Source organism: Oncorhynchus masou, chromosome 31 (genome assembly GCF_036934945.1).
Source record: "Oncorhynchus masou masou isolate Uvic2021 chromosome 31, UVic_Omas_1.1, whole genome shotgun sequence".
Taxonomy (NCBI): Eukaryota; Metazoa; Chordata; class Actinopteri; order Salmoniformes; family Salmonidae; genus Oncorhynchus; species Oncorhynchus masou.
Window position 1 is genome coordinate 50,419,245 of NC_088242.1, and position 17,528 is coordinate 50,436,772.

The 17,528-nt window shown below is 43.0% G+C and overlaps 1 protein-coding gene across 2 annotated transcripts in view; it reads left to right on the forward strand.

Moving 5' to 3' along the window:
• Positions 1–13,580, forward strand: part of LOC135525225 (calcium-independent phospholipase A2-gamma-like) — a 55,028-nt gene extending 41,448 nt beyond the window's left edge. The window contains exon 6 of one of the 2 annotated variants that reach the window (XM_064952950.1): positions 12,338–13,580. In XM_064952950.1, the coding sequence (XP_064809022.1) occupies positions 12,338–12,344 (7 nt within the window). In that variant the 3' untranslated portion in view covers positions 12,345–13,580. Of the gene's footprint in view, positions 1–7,141; positions 7,405–12,337 lie in introns of those variants that run through there. The other variant, XM_064952951.1, reaches the window with a different exon arrangement.
• The last annotated feature ends 3,948 nt before the right edge of the window (positions 13,581–17,528 follow it).

Genomic DNA, 17,528 nt, shown 5'->3' on the forward strand with positions numbered 1-17,528 from the left:
GTTCTGGATGAGTTGTAGGGGTTTAATGGCACAGGCAGGGAGCCCAGCCAACAGCGAGTTGCAGTAATCCAGACGGGAGATGACAAGTGCCTGGATTAGGACCTGCGCCGCTTCCTGTGTGAGGCAGGGTCGTACTCTGCGGATGTTGTAGAGCATGAACCTACAGGAACGGGCCACCGCCATGATGTTGGTTGAGAACGACAGGGTGTTGTCCAGGATAACGCCAAGGTTCTTAGCGCTCTGGGAGGAGGACACAATGGAGTTGTCAACCGTGATGGCGAGATCATGGAACGGGCAGTCCTTCCCCGGGAGGAAGAGCAGCTCCGTCTTGCCGAGGTTCAGCTTGAGGTGGTGATCCGTCATCCACACTGATATGTCTGCCAGACATGCAGAGATGCGATTCGCCACCTGGTCATCAGAAGGGGGAAAGGAGAAGATTAATTGTGTGTCGTCTGCATAGCAATGATAGGAGAGACCATGTGAGGTTATGACAGAGCCAAGTGACTTGGTGTATAGCGAGAATAGGAGAGGGCCTAGAACAGAGCCCTGGGGGACACCAGTGGTGAGAGCGCGTGGCGAGGAGACAGATTCTCGCCACGCCACCTGGTAGGAGCGACCTGTCAGGTAGGACGCAATCCAAGCGTGGGCCGCGCGGAGATGCCCAACTCGGAGAGGGTGGAGAGGAGGATCTGATGGTTCACAGTATCGAAGGCAGCCGATAGGTCTAGAAGGATGAGAGCAGAGGAGAGAGAGTTAGCTTTAGCAGTGCGGAGCGCCTCCGTGATACAGAGAAGAGCAGTCTCAGTTGAATGACTAGTCTTGAAACCTGACTGATTTGGATCAAGAAGGTCATTCTGAGAGAGATAGCGGGAGAGCTGGCCAAGGACGGCACGTTCAAGAGTTTTGGAGAGAAAAGAAAGAAGGGATACTGGTCTGTAGTTGTTGACATCGGAGGGATCGAGTGTAGGTTTTTTCAGAAGGGGTGCAACTCTCGCTCTCTTGAAGACGGAAGGGACGTAGCCAGCGGTCAGGGATGAGTTGATGAGCGAGGTGAGGTAAGGGAGAAGGTCTCCGGAAATGGTCTGGAGAAGAGAGGAGGGGATAGGGTCAAGCGGGCAGGTTGTTGGGCGGCCGGCCGTCACAAGAAGCGAGATTTCATCTGGAGAGAGAGGGAGAAAGAGGTCAGAGCACAGGGTAGGGCAGTGTGAGCAGAACCAGCAGTGTCGTTTGACTTAGCAAATGAGGATCGGATGTCGTCGACCTTCTTTTCAAAATGGTTGACGAAGTCATCTGCAGAGAGGGAGGAGGGGGGGAGGGGGAGGAGGATTCAGGAGGGAGGAGAAGGTGGCAAAGAGCTTCCTAGGGTTAGAGGCAGATGCTTGGAATTTAGAGTGGTAGAAAGTGGCTTTAGCAGCAGAGACAGAGGAGGAAAAATGTAGAGAGGAGGGAGTGAAAGGATGCCAGGTCCGCAGGGAGGCGAGTTTTCCTCCATTTCCGCTCGGCTGCCCGGAGCTCTGTTCTGTGAGCTCGCAATGAGTCATCGAGCCACGGAGCGGGAGGGGAGGACCGAGCCGGCCTGGAGGATAGGGGACATAGAGAGTCAAAGGATGCAGAAAGGGAAGAGAGGAGGGTTGAGGAGGCAGAATCAGGAGATAGGTTGGAGAAGGTATGTTGACTCCAATGCTTCCCAGAGTTGTGTCAAGTCGGCTGGATGTCCTTTGGGTGTTGGACCATTCTTGACACTCACGGGAAACTGTGTTACAAACCCAGTAGTGTTACAGTTCTTGTAACAAATAAATGCGCCTGGCATCTATTACCATACCCTATTCAAAAAGGCACTTAAATATGTTGTCTTGCCCATTCACTCTATGAATGGCACATACATAAATCTGTCTCAATTGTCTCAAGGCTTAAAAATACTTCTTTAACCTGTCTCCTCCCCTTCATCTACACCGATTGAAGCGGTTTTAACAAGTTATAGTGCATTCGGAAAGTATTCAGACCCTTGACAATTAAATTGTTTTTTCCCCCTCATCAATCTCCACACAACACCCCATAATGACGGAGCAAAAACAGGTTAGACATTTTTGCAAACGTTTTAAAAATAAAAACTGAAGTATCACATTTACATAAGTCTTCAGACCCTTTACTCAGTGCTTTGTTGAAGCACCTTTGGCAGAGATTACAGCCTCAAGTCTTCTTGGGTATGACATATGCTTGGCACACCTGTATTTGTGGAGTTTCTCACATTCTTCTCTGCAGATCCTCTCCAGCTCTGTCAGGTTGGATGGGGGGCGTCGCTGCACAGCTATTTTAAGGTCTGTCAAGACCGATTCAAATCGGGTTCGAGTCAGGGCTAGGGCACTCGAGGACATTCGGAGGCTTGTCCCGAAGCCACTCCCGCGCTGTCATGGCTGTGTGCTTAGATTGTTGACCTGTTGGAAAGTGAATCTACGCTCCATTCTGAGGTCCTGAGCACTCTGGAGCAGGTTTTCATCAAGGATCTCTCTGTACTTTGCTCCATTCATCTTTCACTCGATCCTGACTAGTCTCCCAGTCACTACCGCTGAAAAACATCTTCTTGCTCACCTCCCTGACAAAGGCACTTCTCCCCCAATTGCTCAGTTTGGCCGTGCAGCCAGTTCTAGGAAGAGTCTTGGTGGTTCCAAACTTCTTCCATTTAAGAATCATGGAGGCCACTGTGTTTTTGGGGACCTTCAATGCTGCAGACATTTTTTGGTACCCTTCCCCAGACTGTGCCTCGACACAATCCTGTCTCGGAGATCTACAGACAATTCCTTTGACATCATGGCTTGGTTTTTGCTCTGACATGCACTGTCAACTGTTGGATCTTTATAGACAGGTGTGTGCGCCTTTTCAAATCATGTCCAATAATTTTAATTTACCACAGGGAGACTCCAATCAAGTTGTAGAAACATTTCAAGTATGATCAATGGAAAGGATGCACTTAAAGGGTCTGAATACTTATTTAAACAAGGTATCTGTTTCTTATTTGTTATACTGTAAATGTGCATGCATTTCTAAAAACTGTTTTTGCTTTGACATAATGGGGTCGTGTGTGTAGATTTAAGGAAAACATTTACTTTAATCCATTTCAGAATCAGGCTGTAACAAAATGTGGAAAAAGTCAGGGGGTCTGAATACTTTCCGAATACACTGTACATCAACAAGGGATCATAACATTCACCTGGATTCACCTGGTCAGTCTGTCATGGAAAGAGCTGTTTTGTATACTCAGTGTATGTTAACCTATAATTTCCATTCAAAATCCTATTTTCCTTAAACCCTAACCCGTACATTAAACATAAACCTTTACCATAACCCTAATTCCACTTTTAATTGTAACCCAGCACTAAACCTAACCCCTAAGCTTAAAATATCCTTTGTCCTTATGGGGACGTGGGAAATATCCCCACGAGGGAGAATTTTCCTTGTTTTACTATCCTTGTTGGACTGGGGGATTTTTAAGTCCCCACAAGGATAGAAGAACCCCCCCCCCCACGTGTTTTTCAGTAAGTCTACCTGGCTACTAGAGACATCAAATCACAATGTAGCCTCAAGGTGTAGGTGAAGGATGTGTGTTGTTTGTTATCATGCCATCCTCCCAAATTGGCTTAGGAAACACAGATGTAGCATACATCTGGGGTGGCAGGTGGCCTATTGGTTTGAGTGTTGGGGGCAGTAACCTAAAGGTTGCTGGATTGAATCCCCGAGCTGGTAAGGTAAAAATCTGTAACGCTCTGGGTGTGAAGTCAGGCACAGGAAACAGAGAGTTCAATATAGTGCTATTTAATGCAAACACGGTGAACCTCCCCACGAAACACTGGGTGCTCAAAACAAATGCCTCAACCACAGGACGAAAACAGTCCAGCAAAATACATGACCATGAACAAACACGTTTGTCTAATACATACAAAGGTTACAACAATTAATCCCACACAAAGAAACGGGCGTGTCGGCTGACTAACAAAGCACAACTAATTACCACAAACTCATAACAGGTGTAACCAATAAACACATAAGGAGGGGGAGGAAAGAATCAGTGGCAGCTAGTAGGCCTGTGACGATGACCACGGAGCGCCACCCGAACCGGAAGGGGAGCCATCTTGGGTTGGAGTCCGTGACAACATCTGTCATTCTACCCCTGAAAAAGGCAGTTTGCCTACTGGGGAACAGTGGGCTGTCATTGTAAATAAGAATTTGTTCTTAATAACTGACTTGCCTAGTTAAATAAAGGTAAAATAAAATATGCACATCACACAGAGGTGAGATCCACACACTTGTTTGTTTTCATCAAAGGTGGGAATCCCATCCTACCACACTTTTAATTGGAACCGGTGTAAATTGTGTCGTGAGCGGGGAACGCTCTGAACTTGTGCTGAGAAATGAAACAGAATAGTTGATGAAAACCGCCTTCCTACCGTCTTCCAAGTCTCCCTCCTCTCCCAGATACTCATACAGTATCCTAACAAAGACCCTTCTCCACAAACATATATACACACACACCTTTTGAAATCTACATCAGTCTCGTTAAAACAGAGAAGCATGTGCTTGTTAAATCTCTTATCCCACTAGGTGCTAGCTAACTGGGGATAACTCTTACCTCTCACTGGGAAAGTGTGACACCTTAGGTAGTTAAACATGTTTACAATGACAGAGTTATACAATGTTCTTGTCATTAAGGGAGGAATTTGAGGATTTTTTTTAATTGTATAGTTGAAGGAAAAAGGAAAAGTAATTAAGTTCGTCTGCACAGCTGGCAAACGTACTATGAATTGATCACAAAACCATCTGATATTGCCAACTACTTTAATGACTTTTCATTGGCAAGATTAGCAAACTTAAGCATGGCATGCCAACAACAAACTCTCATTCTTCATATTCATGCATAACTGACCAAATAATGAAAGACAAGCATAGTAATTTTGAATTCTGTAAAGTGAGTGTGGAGGTGAAAAAAAAGTATTGCTGTTTATCAATAATGACAAACCACCTGGTTCTGACAACTTGGATGGAAAATTACTGAGGATGGTAGCGAACTACACTATCGGTCAGAGGTTTTAGAACACCTACTCATTCAAGGGTTTTTCTTTAATTTGACTATTTTCTACATTGTAGAATAATAGTGAAGACTTAAACTATGAAATAACACATATGGAATAATGCAGTAAACATAAAAGGGTTAAATAAAAAAAATATGTATACTTGAGATTCTTCAAATAGCCATCCTTTGCCTTGATAACAGCTTTGCACACTTCATTTGTTTAACACTTTTTTGATTCCATATGTGTTATTTCATAGTTTTGATGTTTCACTATTATTATACAGTGTAGAAATGAAGGACTCTTGAATGAGTAGATGTTCTAAAACTTTTAACCGGTAGTGTATATTGCCACTCTTATTTGCCATATTTTCCTCTAGGCTTAGATAGAATATGTTTCCCCACAGATCTTGAGGGAAGCAAAAGTCATTCCACTACCCAAGAGTGTCAAAACACCCTTTCCAGCCAACCAATCAGCCTGCTACTGGCCCTAAGTAAACATTTGGGGGAAAAAAATTGTGTTTGACCAGATACAATGTTATTTCACTGTAAACAGATTAACAACAGACTTTAATCATGCTTATAGGGAAGGGCAATTAACATTTACGGCACTGACACGAATGACTGATGATTGGCTGAAATAAATTGATAAAAAGAAGGTTGTGAGAGCTGTATTGTTAGACTTCAGAGCAGATTTTGATATTATTGATCATAATCTGTTGCTGAAAAAAACATGTGTTATGGCTATACATCCTATGCCATATTGTGGATTGAGAGGTACCTAATCTAATAGAACACAGAGGGTTTTCTATAATAGAAGCCTCTAACGTAAACCAGATATAGTGTGATATACCTCAAGGCAGCTGTCTTGGCCCTCTACTGTTCTTTATTTTTTACAAATGACCTACAACTAGCCTTGAATAAAGCCTGTGTGTCCATGTACAGTCGTGGCCAAAAGTTTTGAGAATGACACATTAATTTTCACAAAGTTTGCTGCTTCAGTGTCTTCAGATATTACTATGGAATACTGAAGTATAATTACAAGCATTTCATAAGTGTCAAAGGCTTTTATTGACAATTACATGAAGTTGATGCAAAGAGTCAATATTTGCAGTGTTGACCCTTCTTTTTCAAGACCTCTGCAATCTGCCCTGGCATGCTGTTAATTAACTTCTGGGCCACATCTTGACTGATGGCAGCCCATTCTTGCATAATCAATGCTTGGAGTTTGTGGGTTTCTGTTTGTCCACCCACCTCTTGAGGATTGACCACAACTTCTCAATGGGATTAAAGTCTGGGGAGTTTCCTGGCCACGGATCCAAAATATCGATGTTTTGTTTCCCGAGCCACTTAGTTCTCACTTTTGCCTTTATGTGCTCCATCATGCTGGAAAAGGCATTGTTCGTCACAAAACTGTTCCTGGATGGTTGGGAGAAGTTGCTCTCGGAGGATGTGTTGGTTCCATTCTTTATTCATGGCTGTGTTCTTAGGTAAAATTGTTAGTGAGCCCAATCCCTTGGCTGAGAAGCAACCCCACACATGAATGGTCTCAGGATGCTTCACTGTTGGCATGACACAGGACTGATGGCTTCTCCGGACAAGCTTTTTTCCAGATGCCCCAAACAATTGGAAATGGGATTCATCAGAGAAAATGACTTAACCCCAGTCCTCAGCAGTCTAATCCTTGTGCCTTTTGCAGAATATCAGTCTGTCCCTGATGTTTTTCCTGTAGAGAAGTGGCTTGTTTGCTGCCCCTTCTTGACACCAGGCCATCCTCAAAGTCTTCGCCTCACTGTGCGTGCAGATGCACTCACAGCTGCCTGCTGCCATTCCTGAGCAAGCTCTGTACTGGTGGTGCCCCGATCCCGCAGCTGAAGCAACTTTGGGAGACGGTCCTGGCACTTGCTGGACTTTCTTGGGCGCCCTGAAGCCTTCTTCACAACAATTGAACCACTCTTCTTGAAGTTCTTGATGATACGATAAATGGTTGATTTAGGTGCAATCTTACTGGCAGCAATGTCCTTGCCTGTGAAGCCTTTTTTGTGCAAAGCAATGATGACGGCATGTGTTTCCTTGCAGGTAACCATGGTTGACAGATGAAGAACAATGATTCCAAGCACCACCCTCCTTTTGAAGCTTCCAGTCTGTTATTCCAACTCAATCAGCATTACAGAGTGATCTCCAGCCTTGTCAACACTCACGCCTGTGTTAACGAGAGAGTCAGTGACATGATGTCAGCTGGTCCTTTTGTGGCATGGCTGAAATGCAGTGGAAATGTTTTGTTGGGATTCAGTTCATTTGCATGGCAAAGAGGGACTTGCAATTAATAAAATACATTTTTTTTAAATCAATATTTCTGTCATTCAACTTTTTTCCACGACTGTACACTGATGACTCAATATTATACACGTCAGCTACCACAGCAAGTAAAATGACAGCAACCCTTAACAAAGAGCCATAGTCAGTTTTAGAATGCGTGGCTAGTAATAAGTTAGTCCTAAATATATAAAAATCTAAAAGCATTGTATTTTGGACAAATCATTCACTTAACCCTAAACCCCTAAACCTAAATCTAGTAATTAATAATATGGCAATTGAGCAAGTTGAGACAACTGCTTTGTTTGAACCTAGATTGTCAGCTGACATGGTCAAAACATATTGATTCAATCAATGGTTGCTAAAATGGGGTGAGATCTGTCCGTAATAAAGCTTTGCTCTGCTTTCTTGACATCACACTCGACCAAACAAGTCCTATAGGGCCCTAGTTTTATCATACCTGGACGACTGCCCAGTTATATGGTCAAGTGCTGCTAAAAAAGGACATGTAGGCAAATTACCGTTGGCCCAGAACAGGGAAGAATGTCTGACCCTTAAATGTACACAGACACCTAATATCAATAACATGCACATCAATCTCCCTTGGTTCAAAGTAGAGGAGAGATTGACTGCAACTCTACTGGTCTTTGAGAGAAGTAATGACATGTTAAAAGTTCCAAACTGTCTGTTCAATCGGTTAACACACAGCTCAGACACTCATACATACCCCACAAGACATGCCACGGCCACCATAGGTCTCTATACAGTCCCCATGTCCAGAACAGAGGCTACGGAATGCACAGTACCATATAGAGCAGGGCAGATTGACTCCCCCTCTCCACGGCTGTAATGGTTTTCTATAGGGGAAGGAGAGTCGGACCAAAATGCGGCATGGCTATTGAGATTCATGTTTAATGAAAAAACACACTAAACACAAACACTACAAACCAATAACCGAAAACCGAAACAGCCTATACTGGTGTAAACTAACACAGAACAGGGACAATCACCCACGAAACACTCAAAGAATATGGCTGCCTAAATATGGTTCCCAATCAGAGACAACGATAAACACCTGCCTCGGATTGAGAACCACTTCAGACAGCCATAGATTCACCTAGAACACCCCACTAAGCTACCATCCCAATACATGTGAAAAAACCCCAAGACAAAACACACCACATACAAAAACCCATGTCACACCCTGGCCTGACCAAATAGATAAAGAAAACACAAAATACTAAGACCAGGGCGTGACAACGGCACTGTCAGCAGAAAACCGGATCCCTCTTATAGAGAATGGAAAAATGGCAATCTTTTTGTAAATAAAACATTTTTTTGGAAGACAATCATGGTACCAATAATTGCTTCTAATGCACCAAATACTTTTCCTTGAACTGATTGTTTTCAAACTGCACACAGAAGATGTTATAAGGATAATTTAGTTGCTAATGACAGCCTGCAGTACCCCGGTCGACCTTCAACTTGGGTTACTCGATGAGAGGGGTCAGCACTTAGCTAGCCTGCAACGTCACTTCCCGGAGTAGCTCAAACTGCGCATGTTATTTCTCCATGAGACACCATCTTAACTGACTTCATTTGACTTCAATGCGCTATTGAGTCTTCACATAGTGATGAATGGTGTCTCATGATCGATGGCTTTGTCATTGATATAGAGCCATGTCTCCATGGAACTCTCTTCCACCTCAGATAACTCAAGCAAGCAGTGAAATCTGATTTAAAACAACACCTCACAACGCAGACTGTGAAGAGACAAACACACAGTGGTGATTTTAGCATGTAAATCTTGGTGAGCAAACAACATTTGTTGGGGGACGATGCATGCCAGAAAAGCCACTACATAACACTAAACACTAAACAATACATTAATTGCACTATAACGGTGACAAACAGTGCCCACAAACTGTTAGGTCCTACATAAAGCTGTCACAACAGCAGGGTCCCAACAGCAGTCCCAACACCTTACCACTGCTACACCTGGCTACCAGCAGGGCCTTGTCCGGCAGTGAAACAGTTCATTCAGCCTCATTTACTGCCTTTAAAAAAACATAGCTGATATGGTTGACTTGCTTCAACAAATGTGGTTTCGGATGACAATTGAGATGTACAAACTATGGCATAAGGGGACAACAAGCGGATAAGAGGCAATCCATCATTTGATTAAGACATTAATGAGCAAGCAAGGACGGACTTGGTCAATATAAGTATTTGTTCAGCACTTCTGAAATGTACAGAATTCAGAACATGGGCTGTTCTTACAGTATTCTCCCTGTACACCAAATCGGAACCGTAGGAAAAGTAAAGGGGGCATATAAGCAGACGATGAAATTACAATATTATATGATTACATTTCTCTAAAACAGGTTATAGGTTACATGTGCACCACCAAGTCAGAACAACAGGCAAAATTAAGAGATGAAAATAGACAAAATTCTTAGGGTAAGGCACATGGACTACTAACAGCTTACTACACAACATACACTTAGTATTCCTTTCTTAGCTACAGTATACATATCTCCCTGTCAGGCATAGGTGTATAGGTGGCAGGGAAGTCAGGCGCAGGAGAGTCAAACGGAGTGTAAAATGGAGTCTTTTAATAAAGTCCACGTAACATGCTCCATAACACTAAAAGGTATATACATAAACAAACATGGGTACGAGGACCCGACGCGCACCTATACAACATAAAACTACACTGACAATAAAACAATCTCTGACAAAGACATGAGGGGAAACAGAGGGTTAAATACACAACAGGTAATTAATGGGATTGAAAACAGGTGTGTGGGAAGACAAGACAAAACCAATGGAAAATGAAAATGGATCAATGATGGCTAGAAGACCGGTGACGTCGAACGCCGAGCACCGCCCGAACAAGGAGAGGCAACGACTTCGGCAGAAGTCGTGACACTCCCTGGCATATTACATAATTTATGCAGCAGCATGCAGCAGCATGCAGCAGCATGCAAGACATTTGTGGACTCACCTTGTGAGTGCTCACTTGAACAGGAAGGTGGCACGGTGGTCCTTTGTGGGCAAATTTTGTCATCAGACTTTGACATCAAATTCTGGCATTATCTGGATTTATGGTGTTTTCAAGACAACTGGGAACTCTGGGAAAAAAACAAGATCAAATCATGATAACGTCAGTGATCTTCAGATCTTAGCTCTAGAATGAGACCTGAGCTCCCAACTTACAATTCTGAGTTGGATGACCGTTCAAAAGGTATTTTCCCAGTCGGAGCTATTTTTTTCCCGTGGTCCCAATTGTCTTGTCAGATTTCCCAGTTCCGAGTTTCAAGTTGTTTTGAGCGTGGCAGAAATCATGCTGGATTGACAGCAAGGCCAATGTTAAATGTTTATCATTTTAATCTTGTAAAAGAGACCCTTAAACCTTGACCCAGAAAATATAAAAAACTATCGGCCTATATCAAATCTTCCATTCCTCTCAAAAAGTTTAGAAAAGGCTGTTGCGCAGCAACTCACTGCCTTCCTGAAGACAAACAATGTATACGAAATGCTTCAGTCTGGTTTTAGACCCCATCATAGCACTGAGACAGCACTTCTGAAGGTGGTAAATTACATTTTAATGGCATCGGACCGAGGCTCTGCATCTGTCCTCGTGCTCCTAGACCTTAGTGCTGCTTTTGATACCATCGATCACCACATTCTTTGGAGAGATTTGAAACCCAAATTGGTCTACACGGACAAGTTCTGGCCTGGTTTAGATCTTATCTGTTGGAAAGATATCAGTTTGTCTCTGTGAATGGTTTGTCCTCTGACAAATCAACTGTAAATGTCGGTGTTCCTCAAGGTTCCGTTGTAGGACCACTATTGTTTTCACTATATATTTTACCTCTTGGGGATGTTATTCGAAAACATAATGTTAACTTTCACTGCTATGCGGATGACACACAGCTGTACATTTCAAAGAAACATGGTGAAGCCCCAAAATTGCCCTTGCTAGAAGCATGTGTTTCAGACATAAGGAAATGGATAGCTTGCAAACTTTCTACTTTTAAACTCGGACAAAACAGGGATGTTTGTTCTAGGTCCCAAGAAACAAAGAGATCTTCTGTTGAATCTGACAATTAATCTTAATGGTTGTACAGTCATCTCAAATAAAACTGTGAAGGACCTCGGCGTTACTCTGGACCCTGATCTCTCTTTTGAAGAACATATCAAGACCATTTCAAGGACAGCTTTTTTCCATCTACGTAACATTGCAAAAATCAGAAACTTTCTGTCCAAAAATGATGCAGAAAAATTAATCCATGCTTTTGTCACTTCTAGGTTAGACTACTGCAATGCTCTACTTTCCGGCTACCCAGATAAAGCACTAAATAAACTTCAGTTAGTGCAAAATACGGCTGCTAGAATCCTGACTAGAACCAAAAAATTTGATCACATTACTCCAGTGCTAGCCTCCCTACACTGGCTTCCTGTCAAAGCAAGGGCTGATTTCAAGGTTTTACTGCTAACCTACAAAGCATTACATGGGCTATCTCTCTGATCTCCCTGGAAGGGGTGCGTCACCTGAGTGGGTTGATTCACTGATGTGGTCATCCTGTCTGGGTTGGCGCCCCCTCCTTGGGTTGTGCCATGGTGGAGATCTTTGTGGGCTATACTCAGCCTTGTCTCAGGATGGTAAGTTGGTGGTTGAAGATATCCCTCTAGTGGTGTGGGGGCTGTGCTTTGGCAAAGTGGGTGGGGTTATATCCTTCCTGTTTGGCCCTGTCCGGGGGTGTCCTCGGACAGTGTCTCCTGACCCCTCCTGTCTCAGCCTCCAGTATTTATGCTGCAGTAGTTTATGTGTCGTGGGGCTGGGGTCAGTTTGTTATATCTGGAGTACTTCTCCTGTCCAATTCAGTGTCCTGTGTGAATCTAAGTGTGCGTTGTCTAATTCTCTCCTTCTCTCTCTCTTTCTCTCTCTCGGAGGACCTGAGCCCTAGGACCATGCCCCAGGACTACCTGACATGATGACTCCTTGCTGTCCCCAGTCCACCTGGCCGTGCTGCTGCTCCAGTTTCAACTGTTCTGCCTTATTATTATTCAACCATGCTGGTCATTTATGAACATTTGAACATCTTGGCCATGTTCTGTTATAATCTCCACCCGGCACAGCCAGAAGAGGACTGGCCACCCCACATAGCCTGGTTCCTCTCTAGGTTTCTTCCTAGGTTTTGGCCTTTCTTTTTCCTAACCACCGTGCTTCTACACCTGCATTGCTTGCTGTTTGGGGTTTTAGGCTGGGTTTCTGTACAGCACTTTGAGATATCAGCTGATGTACGAAGGGCTATATAAATAAATTTGATTTGATTTGATTTGAAACCCAGTCTTCGGACCACACACCCACTCCACTCCACTGAATAGCAGGCTAGTGATTGCTCTGCAATGCTTGCAGTTAGCCACTGATTCCTTCCAAACCACTCATTGTTGAATTTGCAATTTCCAACTTGTTGTGTGATGTTTATTGCCAATGGCCGATGAACACCAATATGTTTTATCAGTAAATTATCTTCATATGACAAGAATTAAAAAGCATTTGCCAGTAGATTATCGACTTGATTCATGATGATGACTGCTAGCTAAAAAATTTTTTTTTTTTTTTACATGATCAGTCCAATCAAAGCTACTGTTGATATAATGTGATTTGACCTCATTTTATCTGTGGCCAATGAATTGAGCCTTCTTGAATGGGCACTTCTAATGTAACTTTATGGCAGCACCCAAGGGGCTTGAATTTTCGAGCTCATAGATTTAGCGGTGACGTAGTGTCCCCATGAGTGACAGAACACTGAGCCAATCACGGCGCAACTAGAGAACATTACCAACCCCTACACTCTGTATTTTCTGCTGGCTGCCCCACCACCACAGAAAGCACTGAGTTAAGCTCAAACACCTGCATTTTGGATCAAAAGAAAAGCAAGAAAGAAAAAATATATATTTCTATTTTTTTTAAGTTAAAATTGTGGGGCTCAAAACACACGCTCTAAAACAGCCACACATTATTCTTAGTAATGCAATGTAGTATTGTAACAAAGTAATGGAATAATGTACATTTGTAAAATACACAATGCATTGTTTGATGTAATGTTTTATCTCTGTTTGGACCCCAGGAAGAGTATATGCTGCCTTGGTAACAGCTAATGGGGATCCTAATAAAATACTTAATACTAAATTGTCATCCACTACTGCTGTCAAAAAAAGATCTAAGAAAAGTGAAACTGAAATGAAACGTACATTTTAATTTCAAGCTGTGAATATATCAACTTTCCATCGTATTTTAGGATGTTTTTCAGTAAGGTTAATATACAGTTGAAGTCGGAAGTTACATACACTTAGGTTAGAGTCACTGAAACTTGTTTTTCAACTACTCCACAAATTTCTTGTTAACAAACTAGAGTTTTGGCAAGTTGGTTAGGTCATCTACTTTGTGCATGACACAAGTTATTTTTCCAACAATTGTTTACAGACAGATTATTTCACTTATAATTCACTGTATCACAATTCCAGTGGGTCAGAAATGTACATACACTAAGTTGACTGTGCCTTTAAACAGCTTAGAAAATTCCAGAAAATTATGTCATGGCTTCAGAAGCTTCTGATAGGCTAATTGACATAATTTGTGGATGTATTTCAAGACCTACCTTCAAACTCAGTGCCTCTTTGCTGACATCATGGGAAAATTAAAGGAAATCTGACAAGACCTCAGAAAAATAATTGTAGACCTCCACAAGTCTGGTTCATCCTTGGGAGCAATTACTAAATGCCTGAAGTTACCACATTCATCTGTACAAACAATAGTACGCAAGTATAAAAACCATGGGACCACGCTGCCATCATACCGCTAAGCAAGGAGACGCGTTTTGTTTCCTAGAGATTAACATACTTTGGTGCGAAAAATGCAAATCAAACCTAGAACAACAGCAAAGGACCTTCTGAAGACACTGGAGGAAAGAGGTACAAATGTATCTATATCCACAGCAAAACAAGTCCTATATCGACATAACCTGAAAGGCCACTCAGCAAGGAAGAAGCCACTGCTCCAAAACCGCCATAAAAAAGCCAGACTACGGTTTGCAACTGCACATGGGGACAAAGATCGTACTTTTTGGAGAAATATCCTGTGGTCTGATGAAACAAAAATAGAACTGTTTGGCCATAATGACCATCGCTATGTTTGAGGAAAAAGGGGGAGGCTTGCAAGCCGAAGAACACCATCCCAACCGTGAAGCACGGGGGTGGCAGCATCATGTCATGGGAGTGCTTTGTTGCAGGAGGGACTGGTGCACTTCACAAAATAGATGGCATCATGAGAAGGAAAGTGATGTGGATATATTGAAGCAACATCTCAACATCAGTTAGGAAGCTAAAGCTTGGTCGCAAATGTGTCTTCCAATTGACAATGACCCCATGCATACTTCCGAAGTTGTGGAAAAATGGCTAAAGGACAACAAAGTCAAGGTATTGGAGTTGCCATCAGAAAGCCCTGACCTTCATCTTATAGAAAATGTGTGGGCAGAACTGAAAAAAACATGTGGGAGCAAGGAGGCCAACAAACCTGACTCAGTTACACCAGCTCTGTCAGGAGGAATGAGGCAAAATTCACCCAACTGTCACGCCCTGACATTAGACTTTTTTATGTCTATTTTGGTTTGGTCAGGGTGTGATTTGGGTGGGCGTTCTATTTTCTATGTTTTGTATTTCTTTGTTTTGGCCAGGTATTGTTTTCAATCAGGGACAGCTGTCTATCGTTGTCTCTGATTGGGAACCATACTTAGGCAGCCCTTTTTCTCACCTGTGATTGTGGGTAGTTAACTTTGTTTGATGCATTTAGCCCTGTAAGCTTCACGGTTGTGTTCTCATTTGTTGTTTTGTTGGTGTCATTTTTATAATAAAAGAAAATGTACGCTGCACCTTGGCCCGCTTCTTTCGACAGCTGTGACACCAAGCTTGTGGAAGGCACCCTGAAATATTTTGACCCAAGTTAACCAATTTAAAGGCAATGCTACCAAATACTATTTGAGTGTATGTAAACTTCTGACCCTCTGGGAATGTGATGAAATAAATCAATGCTGAAATAAATCATTCTCTCTACTATTATTCTGACATTTCACATTCTTAAAATAAAGTGGTGATCCTAACTGAGCTAAGACAGGGAATTTTTACTAGGATTAAATATCAGGAATTGTGAAAAACTGAGTTTAAATGTATTTGGCTAAGGTGTATGTAAACAACTTCAACTGCATGCATTTCCCAGGAGGTTGGTGGCACCTTAATTGGGGAGGATAGGCTCGTGGTAATGGCAGGAGCGGAGTAAGTGGAATGGCATTAAATACATCAAACACATGGTTTCTATGTGTTTGATGCCATTCCATTTGCTCCGTTATGTGCCGTCCTCCCCTCACCAACCTCCACTGATGCATTTAAGTAACTAGGCTAGATTGGAGTTAGCGTGGGAGCAGTAAAATCCAGACACATTTCACAATTTCATAAAGTCTTTCACAATTTCATAACTTCTCAAGTCCATAAGCAATATTTAAAAGCCCCACCAGCAGTCAACACCCTTCTGTTGCTTGAGTGGGTGTTTTTCTGAAAGGGCCACCGGTCCAAACGAAGCGTCAGTGGAGCATAAGGTTGCGCCTTTGTGTGTGATCTCAGGATCCCCCAGCGAGGGAGTCATCTCGCCCTTTTCCACAAGTCGCCCTACCCACAGAGTATTCCATTGACTCCCAACTCTGCAACAATCACCTGTCTGTTTCGGAAGTGCCAGAACTCGGCCAAGTCCGTGTGCTGAACGAACGCTGGAATTGTGGAATTATCAAGCAGCTGTTTGAAGAATGTTCCGATTGTCCCTTTATGATGCATTTCCAGTTTCAGATTCAACAGGCCTGGAATGGTGGGATTTGTAAACTAATTGTAAGCTGGGGCAGGATTCTGATTCTAGAACTGTGGTAAACAACATAGGAGAAAGACACTGTGACTGGGAGCAATAACTTTGAAGCGGAGTAGCTACAACACTATCACAGTCACCACAACCATGGAGAGAATGCCTCTGAGACAGAGAAAGAAAGAAGGAGAGGAGGAGGAGTGAGGAGCCTTTTCCACATTAAATCCTGTATTATCTCTGCTCTGAACACCATAGAAATATAAGACTTCAGAAATTGACAAAGGATGCCAGGGATGCCAGCCAGGGAATGCCATGCATGGAAAAGGCCCTGTGATTCTCCTTGCGTTGGTTGCCATGGCGTCTCCCTTGGCGGTGGGCAGGAATGGGGCATGTTTGTGTGTGCCCATCCCCTCCTTCAGTCTTTGACAGATGCCTCAGAACCCTGGGATCACAGCACACACAACCACATGTTTGTGCCCATCTCCTCCAGTCTTTGACAGAGAAAGACCTCAGAGCCCAGGGATCAAAGCAAGGGACTGGAGAGCCTCCCATATGGCGCCATCCCAAACAGAAAGACCCCTCACAGGAATGGAGGCTGTCACCTCAGTACTTTGAGTACACACCATCACTGTCACTCACATGGATAGGGGAGGAGAGGCTTGTTCCTGTACAGAGAACTCATAACTCTCAGAGAGGGTGTTTGTTGGTGTGAGTAATCAAAAGCTTCCATAAAAATTCCTTTAAACAAGATATTTGAGTTAAGTGGTTTCACCTCTCTTCAAGCACCAGTGTACTAACCAAATATAAAACATGTGGGCTATTGTCAAGTATTGCTAGTAAACTTGGTGGAGTTGTCTTCTTCACCTTTCTCATTGGCCAGAAAGGGTGCTGTTATTGGTGCTTTCAGCTCAGTCTGCCTCATCTCCTCTCCTCCTCAGGGCCAGCGTTCCTCCTGTGTTAAAGGCCCAGTGCAGTCCAAAATAGGATTTTGCTTTGTTTTATATATGTTTCCACACTATGAGGTTGGAATAATACTATGAAATTGTAAAAAATAATTTTAGTGGAAAAGCTGTTTGAAAAGACCACCTGAAATTTCAGCCTGTATTGGTGGGATGGAGTTTTGGCCATCTATGTTGACATCACCATGCAGTAAATTAGTTAATAGACCAATAAGAAAGATAGTTCCAAACCCCTCTCTGTTTTCTCCTCCCCACTCAGACCACTCCTAGACAGTCC